At 46.7% G+C, this 16,312-nt stretch overlaps 2 protein-coding genes across 2 annotated transcripts in view; both read right to left on the bottom strand.

Moving 5' to 3' along the window:
- LOC114707322 (disintegrin and metalloproteinase domain-containing protein 2) overlaps positions 1-3,847 on the bottom strand; it is a 49,675-nt gene extending 45,828 nt beyond the window's left edge. Inside the window, exons 1-2 of the mRNA XM_028890035.2 lie at positions 3,667-3,847; positions 3,065-3,141 (exon numbers count right to left, since the gene is read on the bottom strand). Coding sequence (XP_028745868.1) covers positions 3,065-3,141; positions 3,667-3,739 — 150 coding nt within the window. The 5' untranslated portion in view covers positions 3,740-3,847. The remainder of the gene's footprint in view (positions 1-3,064; positions 3,142-3,666) is intronic.
- Positions 3,848-8,945: 5,098 nt separating this feature from the next.
- Ephx2 (epoxide hydrolase 2) overlaps positions 8,946-16,312 on the bottom strand; it is a 40,557-nt gene continuing 33,190 nt past the window's right edge. The window contains exons 13-19 of the mRNA XM_028890021.1: positions 16,104-16,178; positions 14,821-14,854; positions 13,446-13,548; positions 12,716-12,785; positions 9,900-9,980; positions 9,491-9,549; positions 8,946-9,322 (exon numbers count right to left, since the gene is read on the bottom strand). Of these exons, the coding sequence (XP_028745854.1) occupies positions 9,244-9,322; positions 9,491-9,549; positions 9,900-9,980; positions 12,716-12,785; positions 13,446-13,548; positions 14,821-14,854; positions 16,104-16,178 (501 nt within the window). The 3' untranslated portion in view covers positions 8,946-9,243. The remainder of the gene's footprint in view (positions 9,323-9,490; positions 9,550-9,899; positions 9,981-12,715; positions 12,786-13,445; positions 13,549-14,820; positions 14,855-16,103; positions 16,179-16,312) is intronic.

The raw sequence follows: 16,312 nt of genomic DNA, 5'->3' as shown, positions 1-16,312 counted from the left end.
TTTGAGGCCAGCCTAGACTACAGAGTGAGTTCCAGGAAAGGCACCAAAGCTATACAGAGAAATCCTATCTCAAAAAAACTACATTAAAAAGAAAAAAAAAAAGAGTTACTGTGGTCATAGTGTCTTTTCACAGAGATAGAAATCCTAAGTAAGACACATTTTGATTCTAACTTTTATTGTCACGTACTTTAGCCATATTAGACTTAAAAATAGGTAAAATACCATGTCACCCACAGTTATACTAAAACATAAAGCACCGGTAGTAGTTGAAGGCAGTGTCACACTCACTCAGGAGAGCTGAGTCCTCTCTGATAACCCAGATAGCCAGCATGCGAAATCTCACGTTTACCATTCATGTTCGTCCTGGTTATGATATTGACTTAAACAGTGGTTTCTTTTGCATTCATTTTGATTTACATAAATTTTATTTTCCCATAAGTACATAGTCTATATGCTTAAATTGTGGTCTCAGACACAGTAGACATGGTTGCAACCCCCGGGTGTTCATCATTACTACAGCTACAATATCGTCAGCACTTCCTACCACCTCTGGTATGATATTTCACTTTCTGACTATATCAGAGTTTATTCATCTATACTAGTACTGGAAATTGGTTGTCATTTGTTTTACAATTAGAAGCAAAGTGATAATAAATGTGATAATAAATATAAATGTATTATATAGGTCTTAGTTAGGGCTTTTATTGCTGTGAAGAGACACCATGACCATGGCAACTCTAAAACTAAAAAACGCTTAATTAGGGTGGCTCGCTTACAGCTTCAGAGGTTCAGTCCATTATCATCATGATGGGGAGCGTGGCAGAGTGCTGGAGTAGTAGCTGAGAGACTTCATCTTGCAGGCAACAGGAAGTCGAATGACTCATTGTGCCATATCCTGAGCAGAAGAAACCTCAAATCCCACCCCCACAGTGACACACTTCCTCCAAGAAGGCCACACCTACTCTAACAAAGCCACACCTCCAAATAGTGCCATTCCCTATGAGATTATGGGGGCCAGTTACATTCAAACCACCACACTGTGTATGAGGGAAGCTTTGTTAACAAAATAAGTGCTTTTTCAATTTCACTTGTAATTTAAACATAGCCTTGGGGTATAGTTCAGTAGTTGAGTACTTGTCTCACATGTACAAGGTAGTGAGATCAATCACCAGTACTCCAAAAATAAATAAATAAATAAATAAATAAATAAATAAATAAATAAATAATACATAATGAACAAAATAATTAAAAATATTTGCAAATTGGCTGTGCATATTTGCATGGTCATGGTCAGAAAATAACATTGTTTAGTTATCTTCTTTTTAAAAAAGGTTAAACAATTTTTTTGCATTTTCTGTGTATCTGTTAAGAGGTGTGTTCATATGTGTGCGATACCAGGGGAGGCCAGAAGAGAGCGCCAGACCCCTGAGAGCCAGACTCGTGGATGGTTGAGTTCAGTGATGAGGTTGCTGGAAACCAAACTCTTAAACACTGAACCTTCTCTCAGCCCCTGAAGTACATGATTTTAACAATGTTCTCCACTTTTAATGTGAACTCCTTGCTCCTTCTTTGTTGGCTTATTTATTTATTGAGAAAAGTTCTCACACTGTAGTCCTAGCTGGTCTGGTATGTACTACGAAGGCCAGGCTGACTTCAACATACAGTGACCTTCCTTGCCTCAGCCTCATAGCTACTGTGAGTAGAGATGTGAACCGCCATGCTGGCTCAGGCTGGAAACATTAGCGCGGCCCATTTCTGAAGGACATTTCATTTGAGTAAATGACTGTATAACCAGATTTATCAAAAACGGTCAGATGTGTCAAAGAGTTACTCCCCTCACCTCCCAAGTCAGTTTGTAAAACTGATCCAAGGATTCTGTTTAAAAAACAAACAAACAAACAAGCAAACCATTTCTCAATTGATAAAAACTTGCCCCTTACCCTTCCTCTCAGGGCTCCCAGTTCCTCTAGCTGAGTTTTCCTTTCCACCAGCCGTTCATATACCACGCTGTGCATTCTCTACAGATCCTCCACGTTCGCATTTGCATTTGGTGTTTTACTCTCCCATGAGTTGCACCCCCCACACTTGAAGTATCTTCCTCTTAGGATTTCTACTTTCTACTGAGCACGCTATTTGTAAATGTGCATAGTGTCCCCTGAGTCCCTAACTACAGCAGCCTCACTGTTTCAAGGGCACTAGCAGGTTCCTTACAAGGGAACAAGAATGCAGGCATTAACAAAAGAGACAATCTGAGTTCTGAATTTTACAGTTAAGACAACTGCTTTTTTTTTTTTCATTTCTACTCTGCTTATTGCAAATCGGTACCTGGTGAGTCCTGGAAGCTGTTCCCCTCCAAGCAGAATCCTTGTTTGTTTTCCAATTAAAAAGAAAACAAGCACTTTTAAGATGCCCCTCTTGACTACATGAGTCAAGTTTCATAAACACACACATTCCTTTTAAAAAGATGTATAAAAATACACAAGCTTGACCCTTCAGAGCTGCAAATGGACACATGATAAGGAAACATGGACACTTCATGACCAGACCACCTGTGACCCAGCCATAAAGGTTTGCTACTTCAAGAACACAGCTTACAAACTGTTCTAGAACTTACTTTAAAAATATAGGAAGCAAAGGACAATAATGCTAAGGAGAAGCAAAAATAGTTTGAAAAGAATAATCTTAATAAGGAACATATTTGCAAACTGGAGAAATAGTTCTACACATATCAAAGTATCAAAAGGCAACCATCACCCCTCACCAGAATAGTCCTTCAAACATAGGGGGCTAGGTGGAAGGGAAGAAAACCTTTGGTGGACCAGGTCAACAAGTGAGTATTCAAAACCACCCAAGGACCTGCGGCTGAGACACCCAAAGTCATCAGCAGTGTTTTCGTAAGTATTGTCAAAGTTGGCAAAAACAGGGAATTAAAACAAAACAAACAAACAAGCAAACAAAAACTAGGGAGTGCACATGGATGAAAAAAATCAAAGTAACAAGTAACTTCTCGACAAGCATATATTTGGGTGACTTCTAAGTCTTAAGCAAATTGGTAATTAATTACGTGTGATTCGTAGCCTCCGCTTGGAATGGACCGGATTTTCTCTGGCACAATGATTTGCACGTGTAATCTCTCGGGAGCTGCAAGGTGCAAAAGGCGTTTGTTTCTCAGAGAGCCAAACCCCTCACACACCCAGAACCTTGTATCCCATGAGGCATCAACTCTTAGCATGGCGATCTACTCAAATACCCACACTTCTCCTTCCTTTCCCGAACTGGAAGCTTTTCAAGAGAAATATGTCTGTTGCTTTGGGAGTCTTGCCCAGTGGGAAGGATTTGTAAATTCTGAGACCAAACCCTAGTCCTTGGTACAAATAGACTCACTTCCTCCTCCCCTTCCAACTCATGGGCATCAATGTAGCATCGCTAACCTGAAACAGGGTCTACAACTGGAGGCTAGTAGGAGCCAAGTCTGCCCGCCCCCATTTCTCATTTCTCAGGGTCCTCGGACCTGTGGGGAAGCCTGGTGCATCCTGTTCGCATTTGAGCTGTGCTGAGCTGGTGGCCTGGGCTGGTGCAGGTGCGATCCCAGGACACCCTGGGCAACCAAGAGGGAAAGGCCTGCAGAGCTGGCACCCAAAGGCCCCAGGGTGGGTTGTTACTCACGGTCTTTTGTTTGGGGCTCGATAAGTCCGCAAAGCCCTCTCAGCCCACTCAGCAGAAACAAGATGCGCCACATGGCCTGGCCCCAGGGAGTGGCAGTTGGCCCGCTACAGGGCAGTTGGGAGCGCGCGGGAGGGCTGTGGGCGGCTCAGCTGTGGGTGGGCAGGCTTGTGTGCTGCTCTCTGCAGGTTGGCCGCTTTGGAAGGACTGCCTGGGTTTGACTTTTATCTGAGACCAAAGGAGGAAAAGGGGTGGAGGGGGTAGTCGGTGGAGAGAACAAAAAAATACTGAAAGCAGGGCGGTGGTGGCGCACGCCTTTAATCCCAGCACTCGGGAGGCAGAGCCAGGTGGATCTCTGTGAGTTCGAGGCCAGCCTGGTCTAGAGGGTGAGATCCAGGAAAGGCACCAAAGCTACACAGAGAAGCTCTGTCTTGAAAAAAAAAAAAAAAAAAAAAACAAGACCCCCCCCCCAAAAAAAGCAGCAAAACAAAAACAAATAAACTACTGAGAGACAGAATCTGTGGAACAGCTGAGGAGCTGGAAGGTGCATATACACTTATGTGGACTTTTAATTTTTTTTTCAAGATGGGAACTTTTAATTCTTAACAACAATAATATTTTATGATATTTAACACTTTACACACATATACATATATGTAAAGATATATATACATACATACATATGTATATGTGTATGCATAATATATATTATAATACATATATACATATATAATATATATCTGTATATATATAAATACAGATACTGTCAATCATAGGTGGACAGTCTTGACTAATATTCAAGGGGACAAAACAAGCCAGTGTAACTGCCACTCAGATCAACAGCGAAGACAGAACCAGCTTGCTCCCTGACAGTTCTCATAATCACAGACTACTTTTGTCTGTCTCAAGCAAAACAGGTGTATTCTTCACATCTAGGAGAGAGAGAAATTGTAAGTCCCACACACAGCAGCAGTTTTGCTGCATAGTGCACATTGAATGTATTACCGTGTGTTTGATATTTGTCCATGAACTTCCTCGTGTGTGATTTCGGTTTAATACTTAGATATTCCTACTGAGTTTATTCCCAGAGGGAAGTTGCTGGGTTGAAGAGTATGTCTTGTACATACTTCTGAAGAATCCTTCAAGACTGCACTACTAATTGACATCCTACCAAAAGTGTATGAAGATTCTGAATTCTCTGTCAGCACTGTTCTTGTTACCTCTGTCAATCCAACACAGCCTAGAGTCAGCTGAGGAGTTTCAATTGAGGAGTTGCTGAGATGAGACTGGCCTGTAGGTGTGTCTATTCAGGATTTTCTTTGTTCGTTGATGTAGGAGGGCACAGCCTACTGTGGGTGGCACCACTCCCTGGGCTGGTGGTCCTGGGCTGTATAGGAAAGTTGGCTAAACATAGGCTTCGGAGTGAGCTAGCAAGCAGCATTCCTCCATGGTTTCTGCTTTGAGTGTCTAATTGAGTTCCTGCCCCGACATTCCCTATGAACTGTGACCTAGAAGTGTATGCCAAACAAACCCTTCCCCACTAAGTTCCGTTTGCCCATAGCAGTTTGTCACTGCAACAGAATGTAACAAAAACAAATGTCTGCATTTAATTTGTTTGTTTTGGTTTGGTTTGAATTTGTATATCCCTGGTGGCTAATGAATGTTAACATCTTATATGCTTTTCTGTATTTATGGGCAACATTATGTGTATATATATATAATCTCCTCTTGGGCAGTTGCCTCCTTGAGATGCCCCCCTCTTTTCTGAATGGACTGCTTTGCCTCTCCTTAATTTTACATGGAACCTGGAAATATATTCGAAATAGGATCTCTTTGTTGGATGTAATAACTGTCAGTGTATACTTTGTTTCAGTAGTTTTTGTTGTTCTTGTTGTTGATAGCAGTAGTTATAATCAGAAGTTTTCTTTTATTTCATCCATATAGGATTTTCATATAAATTTTATCATGGATCTTAAATTCATTGAAATTCCTTTTCTGCATACATGAGCTAGTCACAAGACTTTCTTCACTTTATGTTCATGATCTGAGTTAAACTGTTGGAGCAAACTCATGTCCCTGAAATGCATCCTGTTATGTTTTGCCATTTCTTTATTTTTCTGGATTGATTTGCCTACATTCCTTTTAGAGTCTGTCTCCAAATTTAATGAGAGTTTTTGCAGTTTTCTTCTGCTGCAATGAACTCACCATCGGAGCCATGCTGGTCCCGTGGAAAGTTCTGGAGGTGCAGTCCTATAATCTTCGTGAAATTTGGTGTCATACTGTGAAGGATTTTCTTGCCTTCCTCCTCCCCCAGCATTCATCAATAGAGGGGTTAGGAGCTGTGATTTTCCTTGTCGGGGATTTGTTTTACTGTGGATCTCATTTCTTAAAAATATCCAGTTAGTCTCTTTCCACTCGGGCTAGTGTGAGTCAGTTTATTTCTGAAAGGTTTTGTCCATTTTTCCCCCTGACTTTTCAAGTATATTTGCAAAAGTTGTTCAAGTATCCCCCTCTCTCATAATATCCTCCAGGTCCCTAGGGTTGGTGCTGGGATTAAAGGCGTGTGTCACCATGGTTGGCTGTTCCCTAGTGTGTCCTTGAACACACAGAGACTTTGCTTGCCAAGTGATTAAGGGCGTGTGCTACCACTGCCCGACTTTTGTTTAATGGCTTGCTCTTACCTCTGATCTTCTGGCAAACTTTATTTATTAACATACAAATAAAATATCACCACATTTCAGCACAAATAAAATATCACCACGTTTAATGACTGATATTAATATTTTAAAAATTGGGGTAGCCTTCAGCAGGGAAGCCGGTTGGTCCTGGCCTCTTCTTGCTGGGCAACTTTTTACTATTGATTTGAAATCATCACTTACTGTGAGCCTGTTTAGGTTTTCTGGTTCTTCAGGGCTCACCTGGGTTCTTGCTGTGCACAGTTTACTCACAGCTCCTAGGTTAACCACTGTGTTGGTATAGAGTCGCTCTTAGCAGTCCTTTACGCACGATCATCTTTCTGTGCTGTCAATGACTTGATTTCTTTCTGGTCTCTGAGTTGTCTGTCCTTTGAGTGTTCTTTGTTTTCTCTCTTATTCTAGCTAAGAGCTTGTAAATTTTATGTTTCACCAAAAGCCAACTTTAGTTCATTGATCCATTGTATGTGAGCATGTTTTGTCTTAAATTTTTTTTAAGTATTCTACTTTAATCTTTGAACATGGTTGTATGCTATGTCCTTTGGCCAGTATAGATCCAGATCCACAGACCTCCATATATATCCCTTCTTAGGTTCCCATAGTTAGGTTTCAGTGTATATTCTTTCCTTATGCGCTGATGATAATATTGGCATGGACAAGACGTAAATTCCATCATCAATTCTCAAGGCCTAAAACCATGGGTTCATCACACTTTAAGAAAAACAGAAATAGCCTCTTCTCTGTCAATCTAACAGACCCACTTTGGAGAGGGTATTTTTCCTGGAAATCCTGGATCCTGTGAGGAATCTCAGCTCACTCATGTCACACTCCCTCCCCCAGTATGGCTATGGGCTGCCTCTTTGGAAAGGGTTGCTTCTTTAAGGCGACGGGACAGGCTGCTTACACCTGCAGCAGGAATGAAATAAGACTATCATTTATAGTACAATAACTTTGGAAAGACTCCAAGCAGATCTACTTAAACACGGCACCCGAACAACTCTTTGCCTCAGTTAACCCCTTGGCTGCCAAAGCTGCATCCATTTAACTGTGGCCCAAAGCTCTGCAGAGCTGACCATCTGGACATGATGGCATTTTCTTACATAACCTAGAGACCTTTGCCCATCTAGCATCACTTATGACCTTCAGCCTTGCAAGACTCTTTTCCTTTTTTATTTGTGATGCGATGACCCTACTTTATTAGGCTCTGGAATATTTGAGGCATTCTGTTGGTTTATAGAGACTGCTGACAATGTGAACTTGAGCTAATGGATTGCCTTCTGATGTTCCTATTGGAGGACCTTCTCAGAGTCTTCTTCCTTACAAATGAGCTTGCCTGTAGCTAGCTAGGAAAATACTATTTCCTGGCTCATTTAGGCATTCCACCAGGTCGTATGTTTGTCTGGCAAACAAGCCCTTCTGTTCTAAGGTCCAAACGGGTGGAGGTGATCCTGATGTCACTGGGATCTAAAGCCATCCAAGGTCTTATCTTAGTATAAACAAGCTTGCAACCACATGTCTGTAGCTGTCCCTCCGTGTGGCTCCCAGTCTAGAGTTATGTATGTATATGTATCATATACTATATTATATATAGCTATATAGATACTGACCACCACCATCACCATCTGATTGTTAGCTACTATCGATGTTCTCTTTAAAGCTGAGGGAACTGAGATGCAGGAACCCATTCTCAAGATCACAATAAGGAAGCAGCACATCTGATATCTAAGCTGGCTGGCCCTGGCTCCAGATGCAGGAAGCAGATTATCAATACAAAGGCCTCAGCCATTGGAACCAAAGGCTAAAGTCCCCAACTGGCCAAGTTCCTCTGGACAGGTTAACAGAATGAGGGACTGCACCTGCAGTGAGTGAGTGAGTGAGTGTGTGTGTGTGTGAGTGTGTGTGTGTGTGTGTGTGTGTGTGTGTGCCCAGATGGGGCAGCAAGGGGAGAGGACATCCATTGAGACCAAGACTTGGTCAAGAAGGAGGCAGCTGGGAGACTCCATACGAGAGCATGCACAGGTCGGGCAGAGAGGGTCAGTAGAGCCTATCTCATATGGGTTCAGATTCAAGGAGAGAAGAACTGGAGGACAGCTATATAGAAATCGTGAAGTGATGGGGCCAGGCTGGGTGGGTCTCAGAGCATGGATTTTATCTTGGGGGAAGCTTGGAGGATTGGAAGGGTGGTGCAGGCAGTTAGGAGGTCGCTACTGAGACTCTGTTGCCCAAAGCAGGACAGAGGGTTGACAACTGCAGAAGACAAGATCAGTGAGACTTGGAGACTTCCTAGATGTGACAAGGGGAAGGAGAGGTCTGTGTGTGGTGGGGGCATGAAACTAGATCAGCTCAAGCCTGGCAGAGTGGTGGCTGAAATCACTTCCTCAGACTCCATGGCAAGTTTCAAATATAGTCCACATCAGTACCTGCGTACACACTGAACAGAAACAAAGGTTATGGACCACCCATAGCATCCTTCAGGAAGGCTCCCTGAACAGAGTTGGTCTAGGTCATACAGCACCTCGGAGGCTTCTCTTCATTGGAAAGCAGTACCCTCTCTGAGCAGTTGCCCGGCTTCTCCAGAGCACACAGAACTGGAGCACCAAAGTGTTAGCTTTATTGAATGAAGACCCCAAATCAGCTGCTTCAAAAAGAACAGGTATGGATTTGGCTGCAAAGCTACCAATTGGGCTGCCCCATGTCTTCCTGACGGGCTGTGATCTTTTCTTTGATGGTGCAGTCATCCTCAGAGAATTAATCACACACATTTTCTCCTGGATCTAAAATTACATCACATCTGATCATTTTCCCAAGAAAATCACTGGCTGACCAAAGAACAATGCTGCTACTTCTGGATTAAGGCCATGTCCGGAAACAGAGGACACGCTACTGGCTAAATCTTGGAGGTCAATGACGAGTTCTTGACTTCAGTCTCCAGCCACTTGATAAGAATCTGGTTCACCTCAGCAGGTCTAGAAGGAAGACAAAAGACATGTTGACCTATCTGAACCCACTGTCCTCACTAAGGCAGTGTGATTGAAAAGTCCCGGCAGATGTGAGCTTGGCAGAGCTAAGCCTGCTCATAAGACAAGTGACCAGGGAATCATGCTCTTCCCTCCCAGGGACCCCAGTCTCCTTACTTCTCTATCTGTGTCCAGTGGCCACAGTCCTCAATGTGTCCCCTTTTCAGGTAAGGGATCTGAAAGAAAATCCCATGCAGGAAGGTCAGCAGCAGAATGCTAATCGGGCTGGTGGAGTCAGTGTAATGCACAGCAGAGGCCATCTTGGAGGGGACCCCTTCCTCTATGACTCCCATAGGCCATCCTTGGAGGACCCATGTGCCATTTAGGACAGGAATGAGGAATGGCAGAGCTTATCGGTGTAGGAAAAGGGAGTGAGTGTCATGGGAGGGGATAGCGATGTCAGCAATGAAGCTGGGTCAGGGTAGAGCTTTAGCTGGTCCCCATCCAGCCTCTCAGGGATGACCTCCTCTGCTGCCTCCCTCCTGGGCCCGTGTGTTCTCTCCCATGGGCAGGGCCATTCTCTCACCCAGTTTTCCATGTTCTTGGACATTTGAGGACGGAGTACGATGTCCTTCTCAGCTGTGACCATCAGGGCTGGGACCAGGATCTGGCGGGGGGAACAGTAAGGGAAGCTGTCACTCAGCCACCCTGATGCCATCTGTGCCTAGGGAAGGTAGCCTTGGGTGTCTGCCACTAACAGCTCTCACCTTCACCCCATGAGAAGACCTTTGCCCTGCCTGGCTCTGCCTCTACCGAGCTTTTCAGGGAGGGGTCGTCAGAATTTGGATCTAGCAATGCAGTGGTGTGTGTGTGTGTGTGTGTGTGTGTGTGTGTGTGTGTGTGTGTGTGAGAGAGAGAGAGAGAGAGAGAGAGAGAGAGAGAGAGAGAGAGAGAGAGAGAGAGAGAGAGAAGGGTGGGTGGGGAGCTGACCTTGTATCTCACTTAGCTCACAGAACCAATTTAAAGGAAGACAGAGATCATTGAAGGACAAGATTCCTTTTGATTTAAAAGGATATGCCAAGAGCTGGAGAGATGGCTTAGTGGTTAAGAGCATTTGCTGCTCTTCCAGAGGAGCCACGTGCTCTTCTAAGGACTTGGGTTTGGTTCCCAGCACCCACATGGCAACTATCTGTAACTCCAGTTCCAGTTGCTGTGTCATCTCTTCTGGCCTCCGAGAGCACTGCATACATTTGTTGTACATGTAGACGTGCAGGCAAAACACTCACACACATGAAAGTAAATCCTTTTTTTTTTTTTTTAAAGGAGAAGCCAAGATTCAAGAGCATGAGTGGGACAGCCATGACAGTTACCTGTGTGTTACTAGAAGGGACAGAAATGACTCCCGGTCTGTGTGCTGACAAATAAAGGGAATCCCGGGGATGCTGCAAGTTGGAGAAAGTCCCACACTCTCCTCACTCTTCCGTCTTTTTCCTTTTCTTCTCCTGTCTCTTTCCTTTCAGAGCAAAGGGTAGAACCCCGAGCCTCATACACACTAGGCAAGTGGAACTGTGGCCTCTACCCTCTTAACTTTAGTCTGAGTCAGGGTCTTACTGAGTAGCGATCTCCCCCCCTGCCTCAGTCTCTGAAGTAGCTGGGATTACATTCACGCACCACACACCCGGCATTTCTTTTTAAGTCACTTCTAAGCGATGTCAGCCTGACCTAGCTGAGGACTCTGGAGAACACCATGCTTTTCATCCCATCTCCCCAGGGTCCTGTGACGGTCAAAAGTGATTGCGAGGCTGAAACTAATTTCAGCCTTAGAAATCCAGCCTTAGCACGACCTGGTCCACCCCACAGTGTCCTCCTCATTTCCCTCCACACCCTGACCCCTCTGGTCTCATGGAACTGTAGCTTTGCCATATGCGTCAGTCACAGACGGCTGTAATGACAGTGATGGGGAGCATTAGCTGAAGGACTGCTCGGCCGGGACCCTCTCTCAAGGCTTTCAGCTCATCCAGTCACTTCCTGATCACACAGCTCTCTGAGGAAGACACTGGTCCCGCAGTGTCTTTACTGCAGAGATGGCAACAGAGCATCAGCCTGGCGAAGTGATCGTCCACGCGTCACACAGGGGTGGGATCAAGCCCCTTTGTAAACCCTGCATTACCCGTAGTGAAGGAAGGAGGGGACTGGGCTCTTAGGGGAGCTGATGAAGGCCTGCTCCTGTGATGGTTTGAAAAAAAAAAAAAAATGCCAGTTTCGATGTTTAGCATTTAGGATGCAACGTTACTCTCTTTATAGACCCAGAGGTTGAAGACCATCCATCATCTGACCGACAAATGAGGAAACTGAGACCCAGAGACAAACCACAAGGTGACAGAGGCAGAGGCAAAAGTCACATCTGTCTGGGAAGCCAGCATGCCTATGTGGTTTGGTGTCATTGTCCACTTCAAGTGACCCTGGCCAATCTGTGGCCCTGACCAGGGCTACTGCCAGGAGATGAACACATCCCGTATAATGCTGTCGTTACCTGGACAGGACCCCTGCAGCACCAGAAGCCACCATTCTGGGGGTCTCACCAGCAGGAGGCTCTAACAAGAAGCCCTGAGTGGAGTCCACCCCAACCTCAGAGGAAAGGAGGAAGCCAGGGTCCCTGTGTAGGACCCAGGTCCTGTCAGGTGAGAGCAACAGGAAGCCTTAAAGGCGGCTCTGTGAGTCCTGTGTGTGTCTGGTGCCTCTGTGTGAGATGAGTGTGTGTGTGTATGTGTGTACACGTGTGTGTCTGGTGCATATGTGTGCGCATTTGGTGTCTGTGTGCAAGATATATATGTCTGATGTGTGTGAGAGAATGTGAGCATACGTGTGTGTGTGTGTGTGTGTGTGTGTGTATGTGTGTGCGTCTGGTGTGTGTATAAGTCTGGTATGTGTGTGTCTAGTGTCTGTGTGTGTGTCTGGTGTCTGTGTGTGTGTCTGGTGTCTGTGTGTGCAGCGTGTATGTCTGGTGTGTGTAAGTGCTGTATGCATACGTGTGTGTATGTCTGGTGTATAAGTGTGTGTGGGGTATGAGGTGTGGGTGTATATGTAAGTCTGGTGTGTGTGTGTGTGTGTGTGTGTCTGGTGTGTGTGCCTGGAGTCTGTGTGTGTGTGTGTGTGTGTATGTATATGTGCCTAGTGTGTGTGTGTGTGTATGTGTGTGTGCCTGGTGTGTGTGTGTGTGTGTGTGTGTGTGTGTGTGTGTGTGTGTGTGCCTGGTGTGTGTGTGCCTGGTGTGTGTGTGTCTGGTGTGTGTGTGCCTGGTGTCTGTGTGCCTGGAGTCTGTGTGTGTCTGGCATGTATGTGTGTATGGTGTGTGTGTGTGTGTGTGTGTGTGTGTGTGTAACAGGAGGCCACAGTGCTCACCTTCCGTCCCAGTCCCTTACAGCTCCATTTCCAGTTCCTTTCTACGTTCCGATACCAGTTCAGAGGGCCTCTGTGGAGAGGATCAGACGGTAACGAGGGTGAGCTTCCAGGAGTTGACCACTGTTGGCCCACAAGGACCTGTGCTACCCAGACACAAGTGTGCCAGGGAGGGCGAGTGCTGCAGGACATGGGAGTGTGGCCCCGAGACACACGATTCCTAGCCACATCTGCTGCTTCCTCAGCGAGGCCTAGGGCAGGAACTCTCTGCCCCTGGGCTGGTGCCCCTGAGAGGACCTGGGGGCAAACAGAAGCTGACCCTACAGATTACCCCCATCCACACCTAAAAACCACCTTCCTGCCCCAGGAAACTCAGTGAGAAGTGCCGTGGTGGGTCAGAGATGGTGCGAAGGCACTGAAGTGCACGCACGTTTGGGTTTGTGTGGTTTTCGATTCTCCAAAGACAAAAGAGCTGCCCTGATCCTTGGAGGAGTTATGACCGCAAATTAATTAAAAGCCTCTCCCTTTGGGGGACCCATACACACCAGAAAGCACAAGCTGGATACCCCAAAGGAAGCTGCCCAGCAGAGGTAGTGAGCCTCTCGGCACTGGGGGGCATTCAAGCACAGACAGGTCACTGTGGTGCTCACAGGGGCTGTGGTGGAAGTAACCGTCCCCATCCCCGACAGCTGAGCACCCTATCCACCCTGTCTGGGGTCCCCTTCTTTTTTACCTGAAGCCGGACTTCTTGAACTGCTGTACATAAAACTCAATTTCCTCCTCCGTCGTAATCCTGCTGAGGCTGGGGTTTTCTGGGGCGTTCACAAGGATTCCCCCTGCAAAAAGACACCTGTGTGCTCTCCCGCTGCAGGCCGGATGGTTCTAAAGCTGGCCTTCCCTCCTGAGGTTGCCCCGTCTGGACTTGGAGTGAAGGGCCCATGAGACTTTGTGTCTGTCCCTCTGCCCTCTCCTCATTGACTTCCTCTTGGCCAGGAGGAGCACCAAGCCATGGGGCTGGGATCTTCCCTACTGTGGGGTTCTCATTATAAAATGCCATATTGTCTTCAGAGGCATGCAGCGTCCTGGCAGTTCCCTTAAAGGCTCATCAGGAACGAACACATTGTTTTCATTCTACAGTCCTCACAGTAAAGGGCACCATCGCTCCAGGCTTCAAGGCCAATGTCAAGGGAATCTGACACCCAGCTGGTGCTCCCGCCCTGCTGGGCCCTAGGCCCATCCCATCCCCAATTGCACTTCTTTACTGCTGATCTGCTTCCCTGTACCACCCCAAGCTCTCTGTGGGCAGCATCCTACCCCTGGACTCCTCGATGACAGGTACTCAGAACATGGAACCAATAAACTAACAAGGGGCTGGAAAGAAAAGAAGCGGGCGGGGGTGGGGGGGGGGTGGGGGTGGGGGTGTAAGGAGGCAGATATCCTCAGAGGTGAAGGCCGCTAGGATCAGACTCCAGCTCAGCCTGTCGACACGGGTCAACCTCTGAGATCCACTTCTTCTGTTTGTGATCGAGAGGTCGTAGGTCCAGCACTAGGAGTGTCAGTGGCCACAGTTACTAAGACTCGGTCGGATGAATGATGGCTGGGGGCAGTGCCAGGTGTGAAGGAAGCATCTGTGAGGCCAGGGCTGGGGGAGGTTGGGGCCTCAGAGCTGAGTCCAGATCTGACTTCAGTTAAATCCTACTTGTCGTGGTGACCAAGATGTATGGGAACCAGAGTGGCCGGAAGAGGACCTTGGGGTGGAAGGGCCGGTGGAGACTTGGGCGGGCCTAGTGCGGCCTGCCTTGTGCACACTGTTGACTCCACAGCAGCCATCTCTCCGTCCTGAGGTGGGGTCTTCACCAGAAGAGGGTGGGTTGCCTCAGATACCCTCTCCAAGTCCTCAGAGCTTCTTAGGACTTTGACACTCAACTCCCTCTAGGGCAGACTATACTAATCTAACATTAATCATCAGGGGACCTTGGTTGGGCAAAGTCAAAGCCCGGAACAGTAAAGCAAGCTGAGGGCTTCTTCAGGGGCAGAGGGAACAGGACTCCATTAACATTCTGCTGATGTGGCCCTGCTGTCCCTTCCCTCCCAGGGACACCGCTTACCCAGTTCAGTAGCTTTATGCACACTGAGTGAACCCTGTGGGAAGAAAAGTTTAGGGAGGATGTCGTGAGTGAAGCAAAGTCAGAAGACTGTGACTCAGATCGCCATTACAGCAGACCTTAAGCGCACGAGGGCCATGTGAGAACCCTTTCATGTGGGGATATGGGCTAAAACACACAGGGGATGGAAGCTGGCCACCAAGGACAGCACTGGACCCTGGACACTGTGTACTCTGTGCACACCCTGTACCGGACACCCGTGATAGTGTTTGATTCATAAATGAGGCACTACCATGACGTAACCAGAAATGACAGCCAATACTAAAATAGAAGAGTTAATTACAGCAATGTTATAATGAGACTCCCCCCCTGCCCCATGCTGAGACAGAGCAGATTCACACCAGTGGGATGATGTGGGATTTCATTATGCCTCTCAGCGTGGCACACACTTTACAACTTAGGTTTTACCTGCAGAATTTCCCCTTTTGGTATTAATCGATCGTGGGTAACCAAGAATAACTGAAACCCTAGCATTGAAATAGCGGACGGGTCACGCTGACCCCAAAAGGCAGCAAAGGGAGCTCTCAGGGCCAGAGGAGAGAGAGCTGAAGTTCCCGTCCACTGCTGCTGCAGGCGCTCGCAGATCTAAGTAACGGGCTTGTCAGTGTGAGCACGAGAGAGGAGAGCTCAGACCTACAGAAGGTGGAGAATCAGAACGAGCCGCTCCCTGCCCTGCCCTAGAGGAAACCTGGCAACCCAGGGCTCCTCAGTGTGCAGAAGCATCCATGAAAAGGTAAAATGAAAAAGTCTACCCATGACAGGCAGGTGGGAAATTTATTTGCTTCAGCTTGGTACTAAGAGAAAAGGGAAAGAGGTCCCCGTGCATTTGAATTTACGCCATTGGGTGATCTGGGGACTCAGGTGGTATGAGGCAAACAAAGAAGTGAGCCTGGGTGGGACTGCCAGCAGAATGCAGGACAGAGATAATGATGAATCACCCAAGAGAGTGGGTCCAGAGTCCAAACAAGCAGGCTGGTGCAGGTTCAATGTCACTAAAGATGAGCTCATAAGCCAAAATTATAACACACACATGCACACACACACACACACACACACACACACACACACACGCACGCACGCACAAACACGAACACATTTGTGTGCACATATGCACTATGCACACACACTCGCATGCATGCACACACACCCATGCACATACATGCAAGCAAACACACACACACACACACACACACACACACACACACACACCATCTCCCACCTCTTACCATCTCATCACTTGCTCGGAAAAAGCTTTTGAAAGTTCGACTCATATTCTTTTCCAGTTCAGCCTCGGCCACTCCCTAAAACAGCCAAGGGAGCAAAATTAAAGATCGCTTTAAGAAGCTCTGGAAACTGTAGCCCACCCACTGCCAAAGGCCAAGAGCCCTCAGCATCTGTCCCATCCAGCCCACGTTTTGTTAGAATTACATTCCCT

The sequence above is a fragment of the Peromyscus leucopus genome, chromosome 9 (assembly GCF_004664715.2).
Source record: "Peromyscus leucopus breed LL Stock chromosome 9, UCI_PerLeu_2.1, whole genome shotgun sequence".
In the NCBI taxonomy this organism is placed as follows: Eukaryota; Metazoa; Chordata; class Mammalia; order Rodentia; family Cricetidae; genus Peromyscus; species Peromyscus leucopus.
This window is presented reverse-complemented; position numbering and strand designations above follow the sequence as displayed.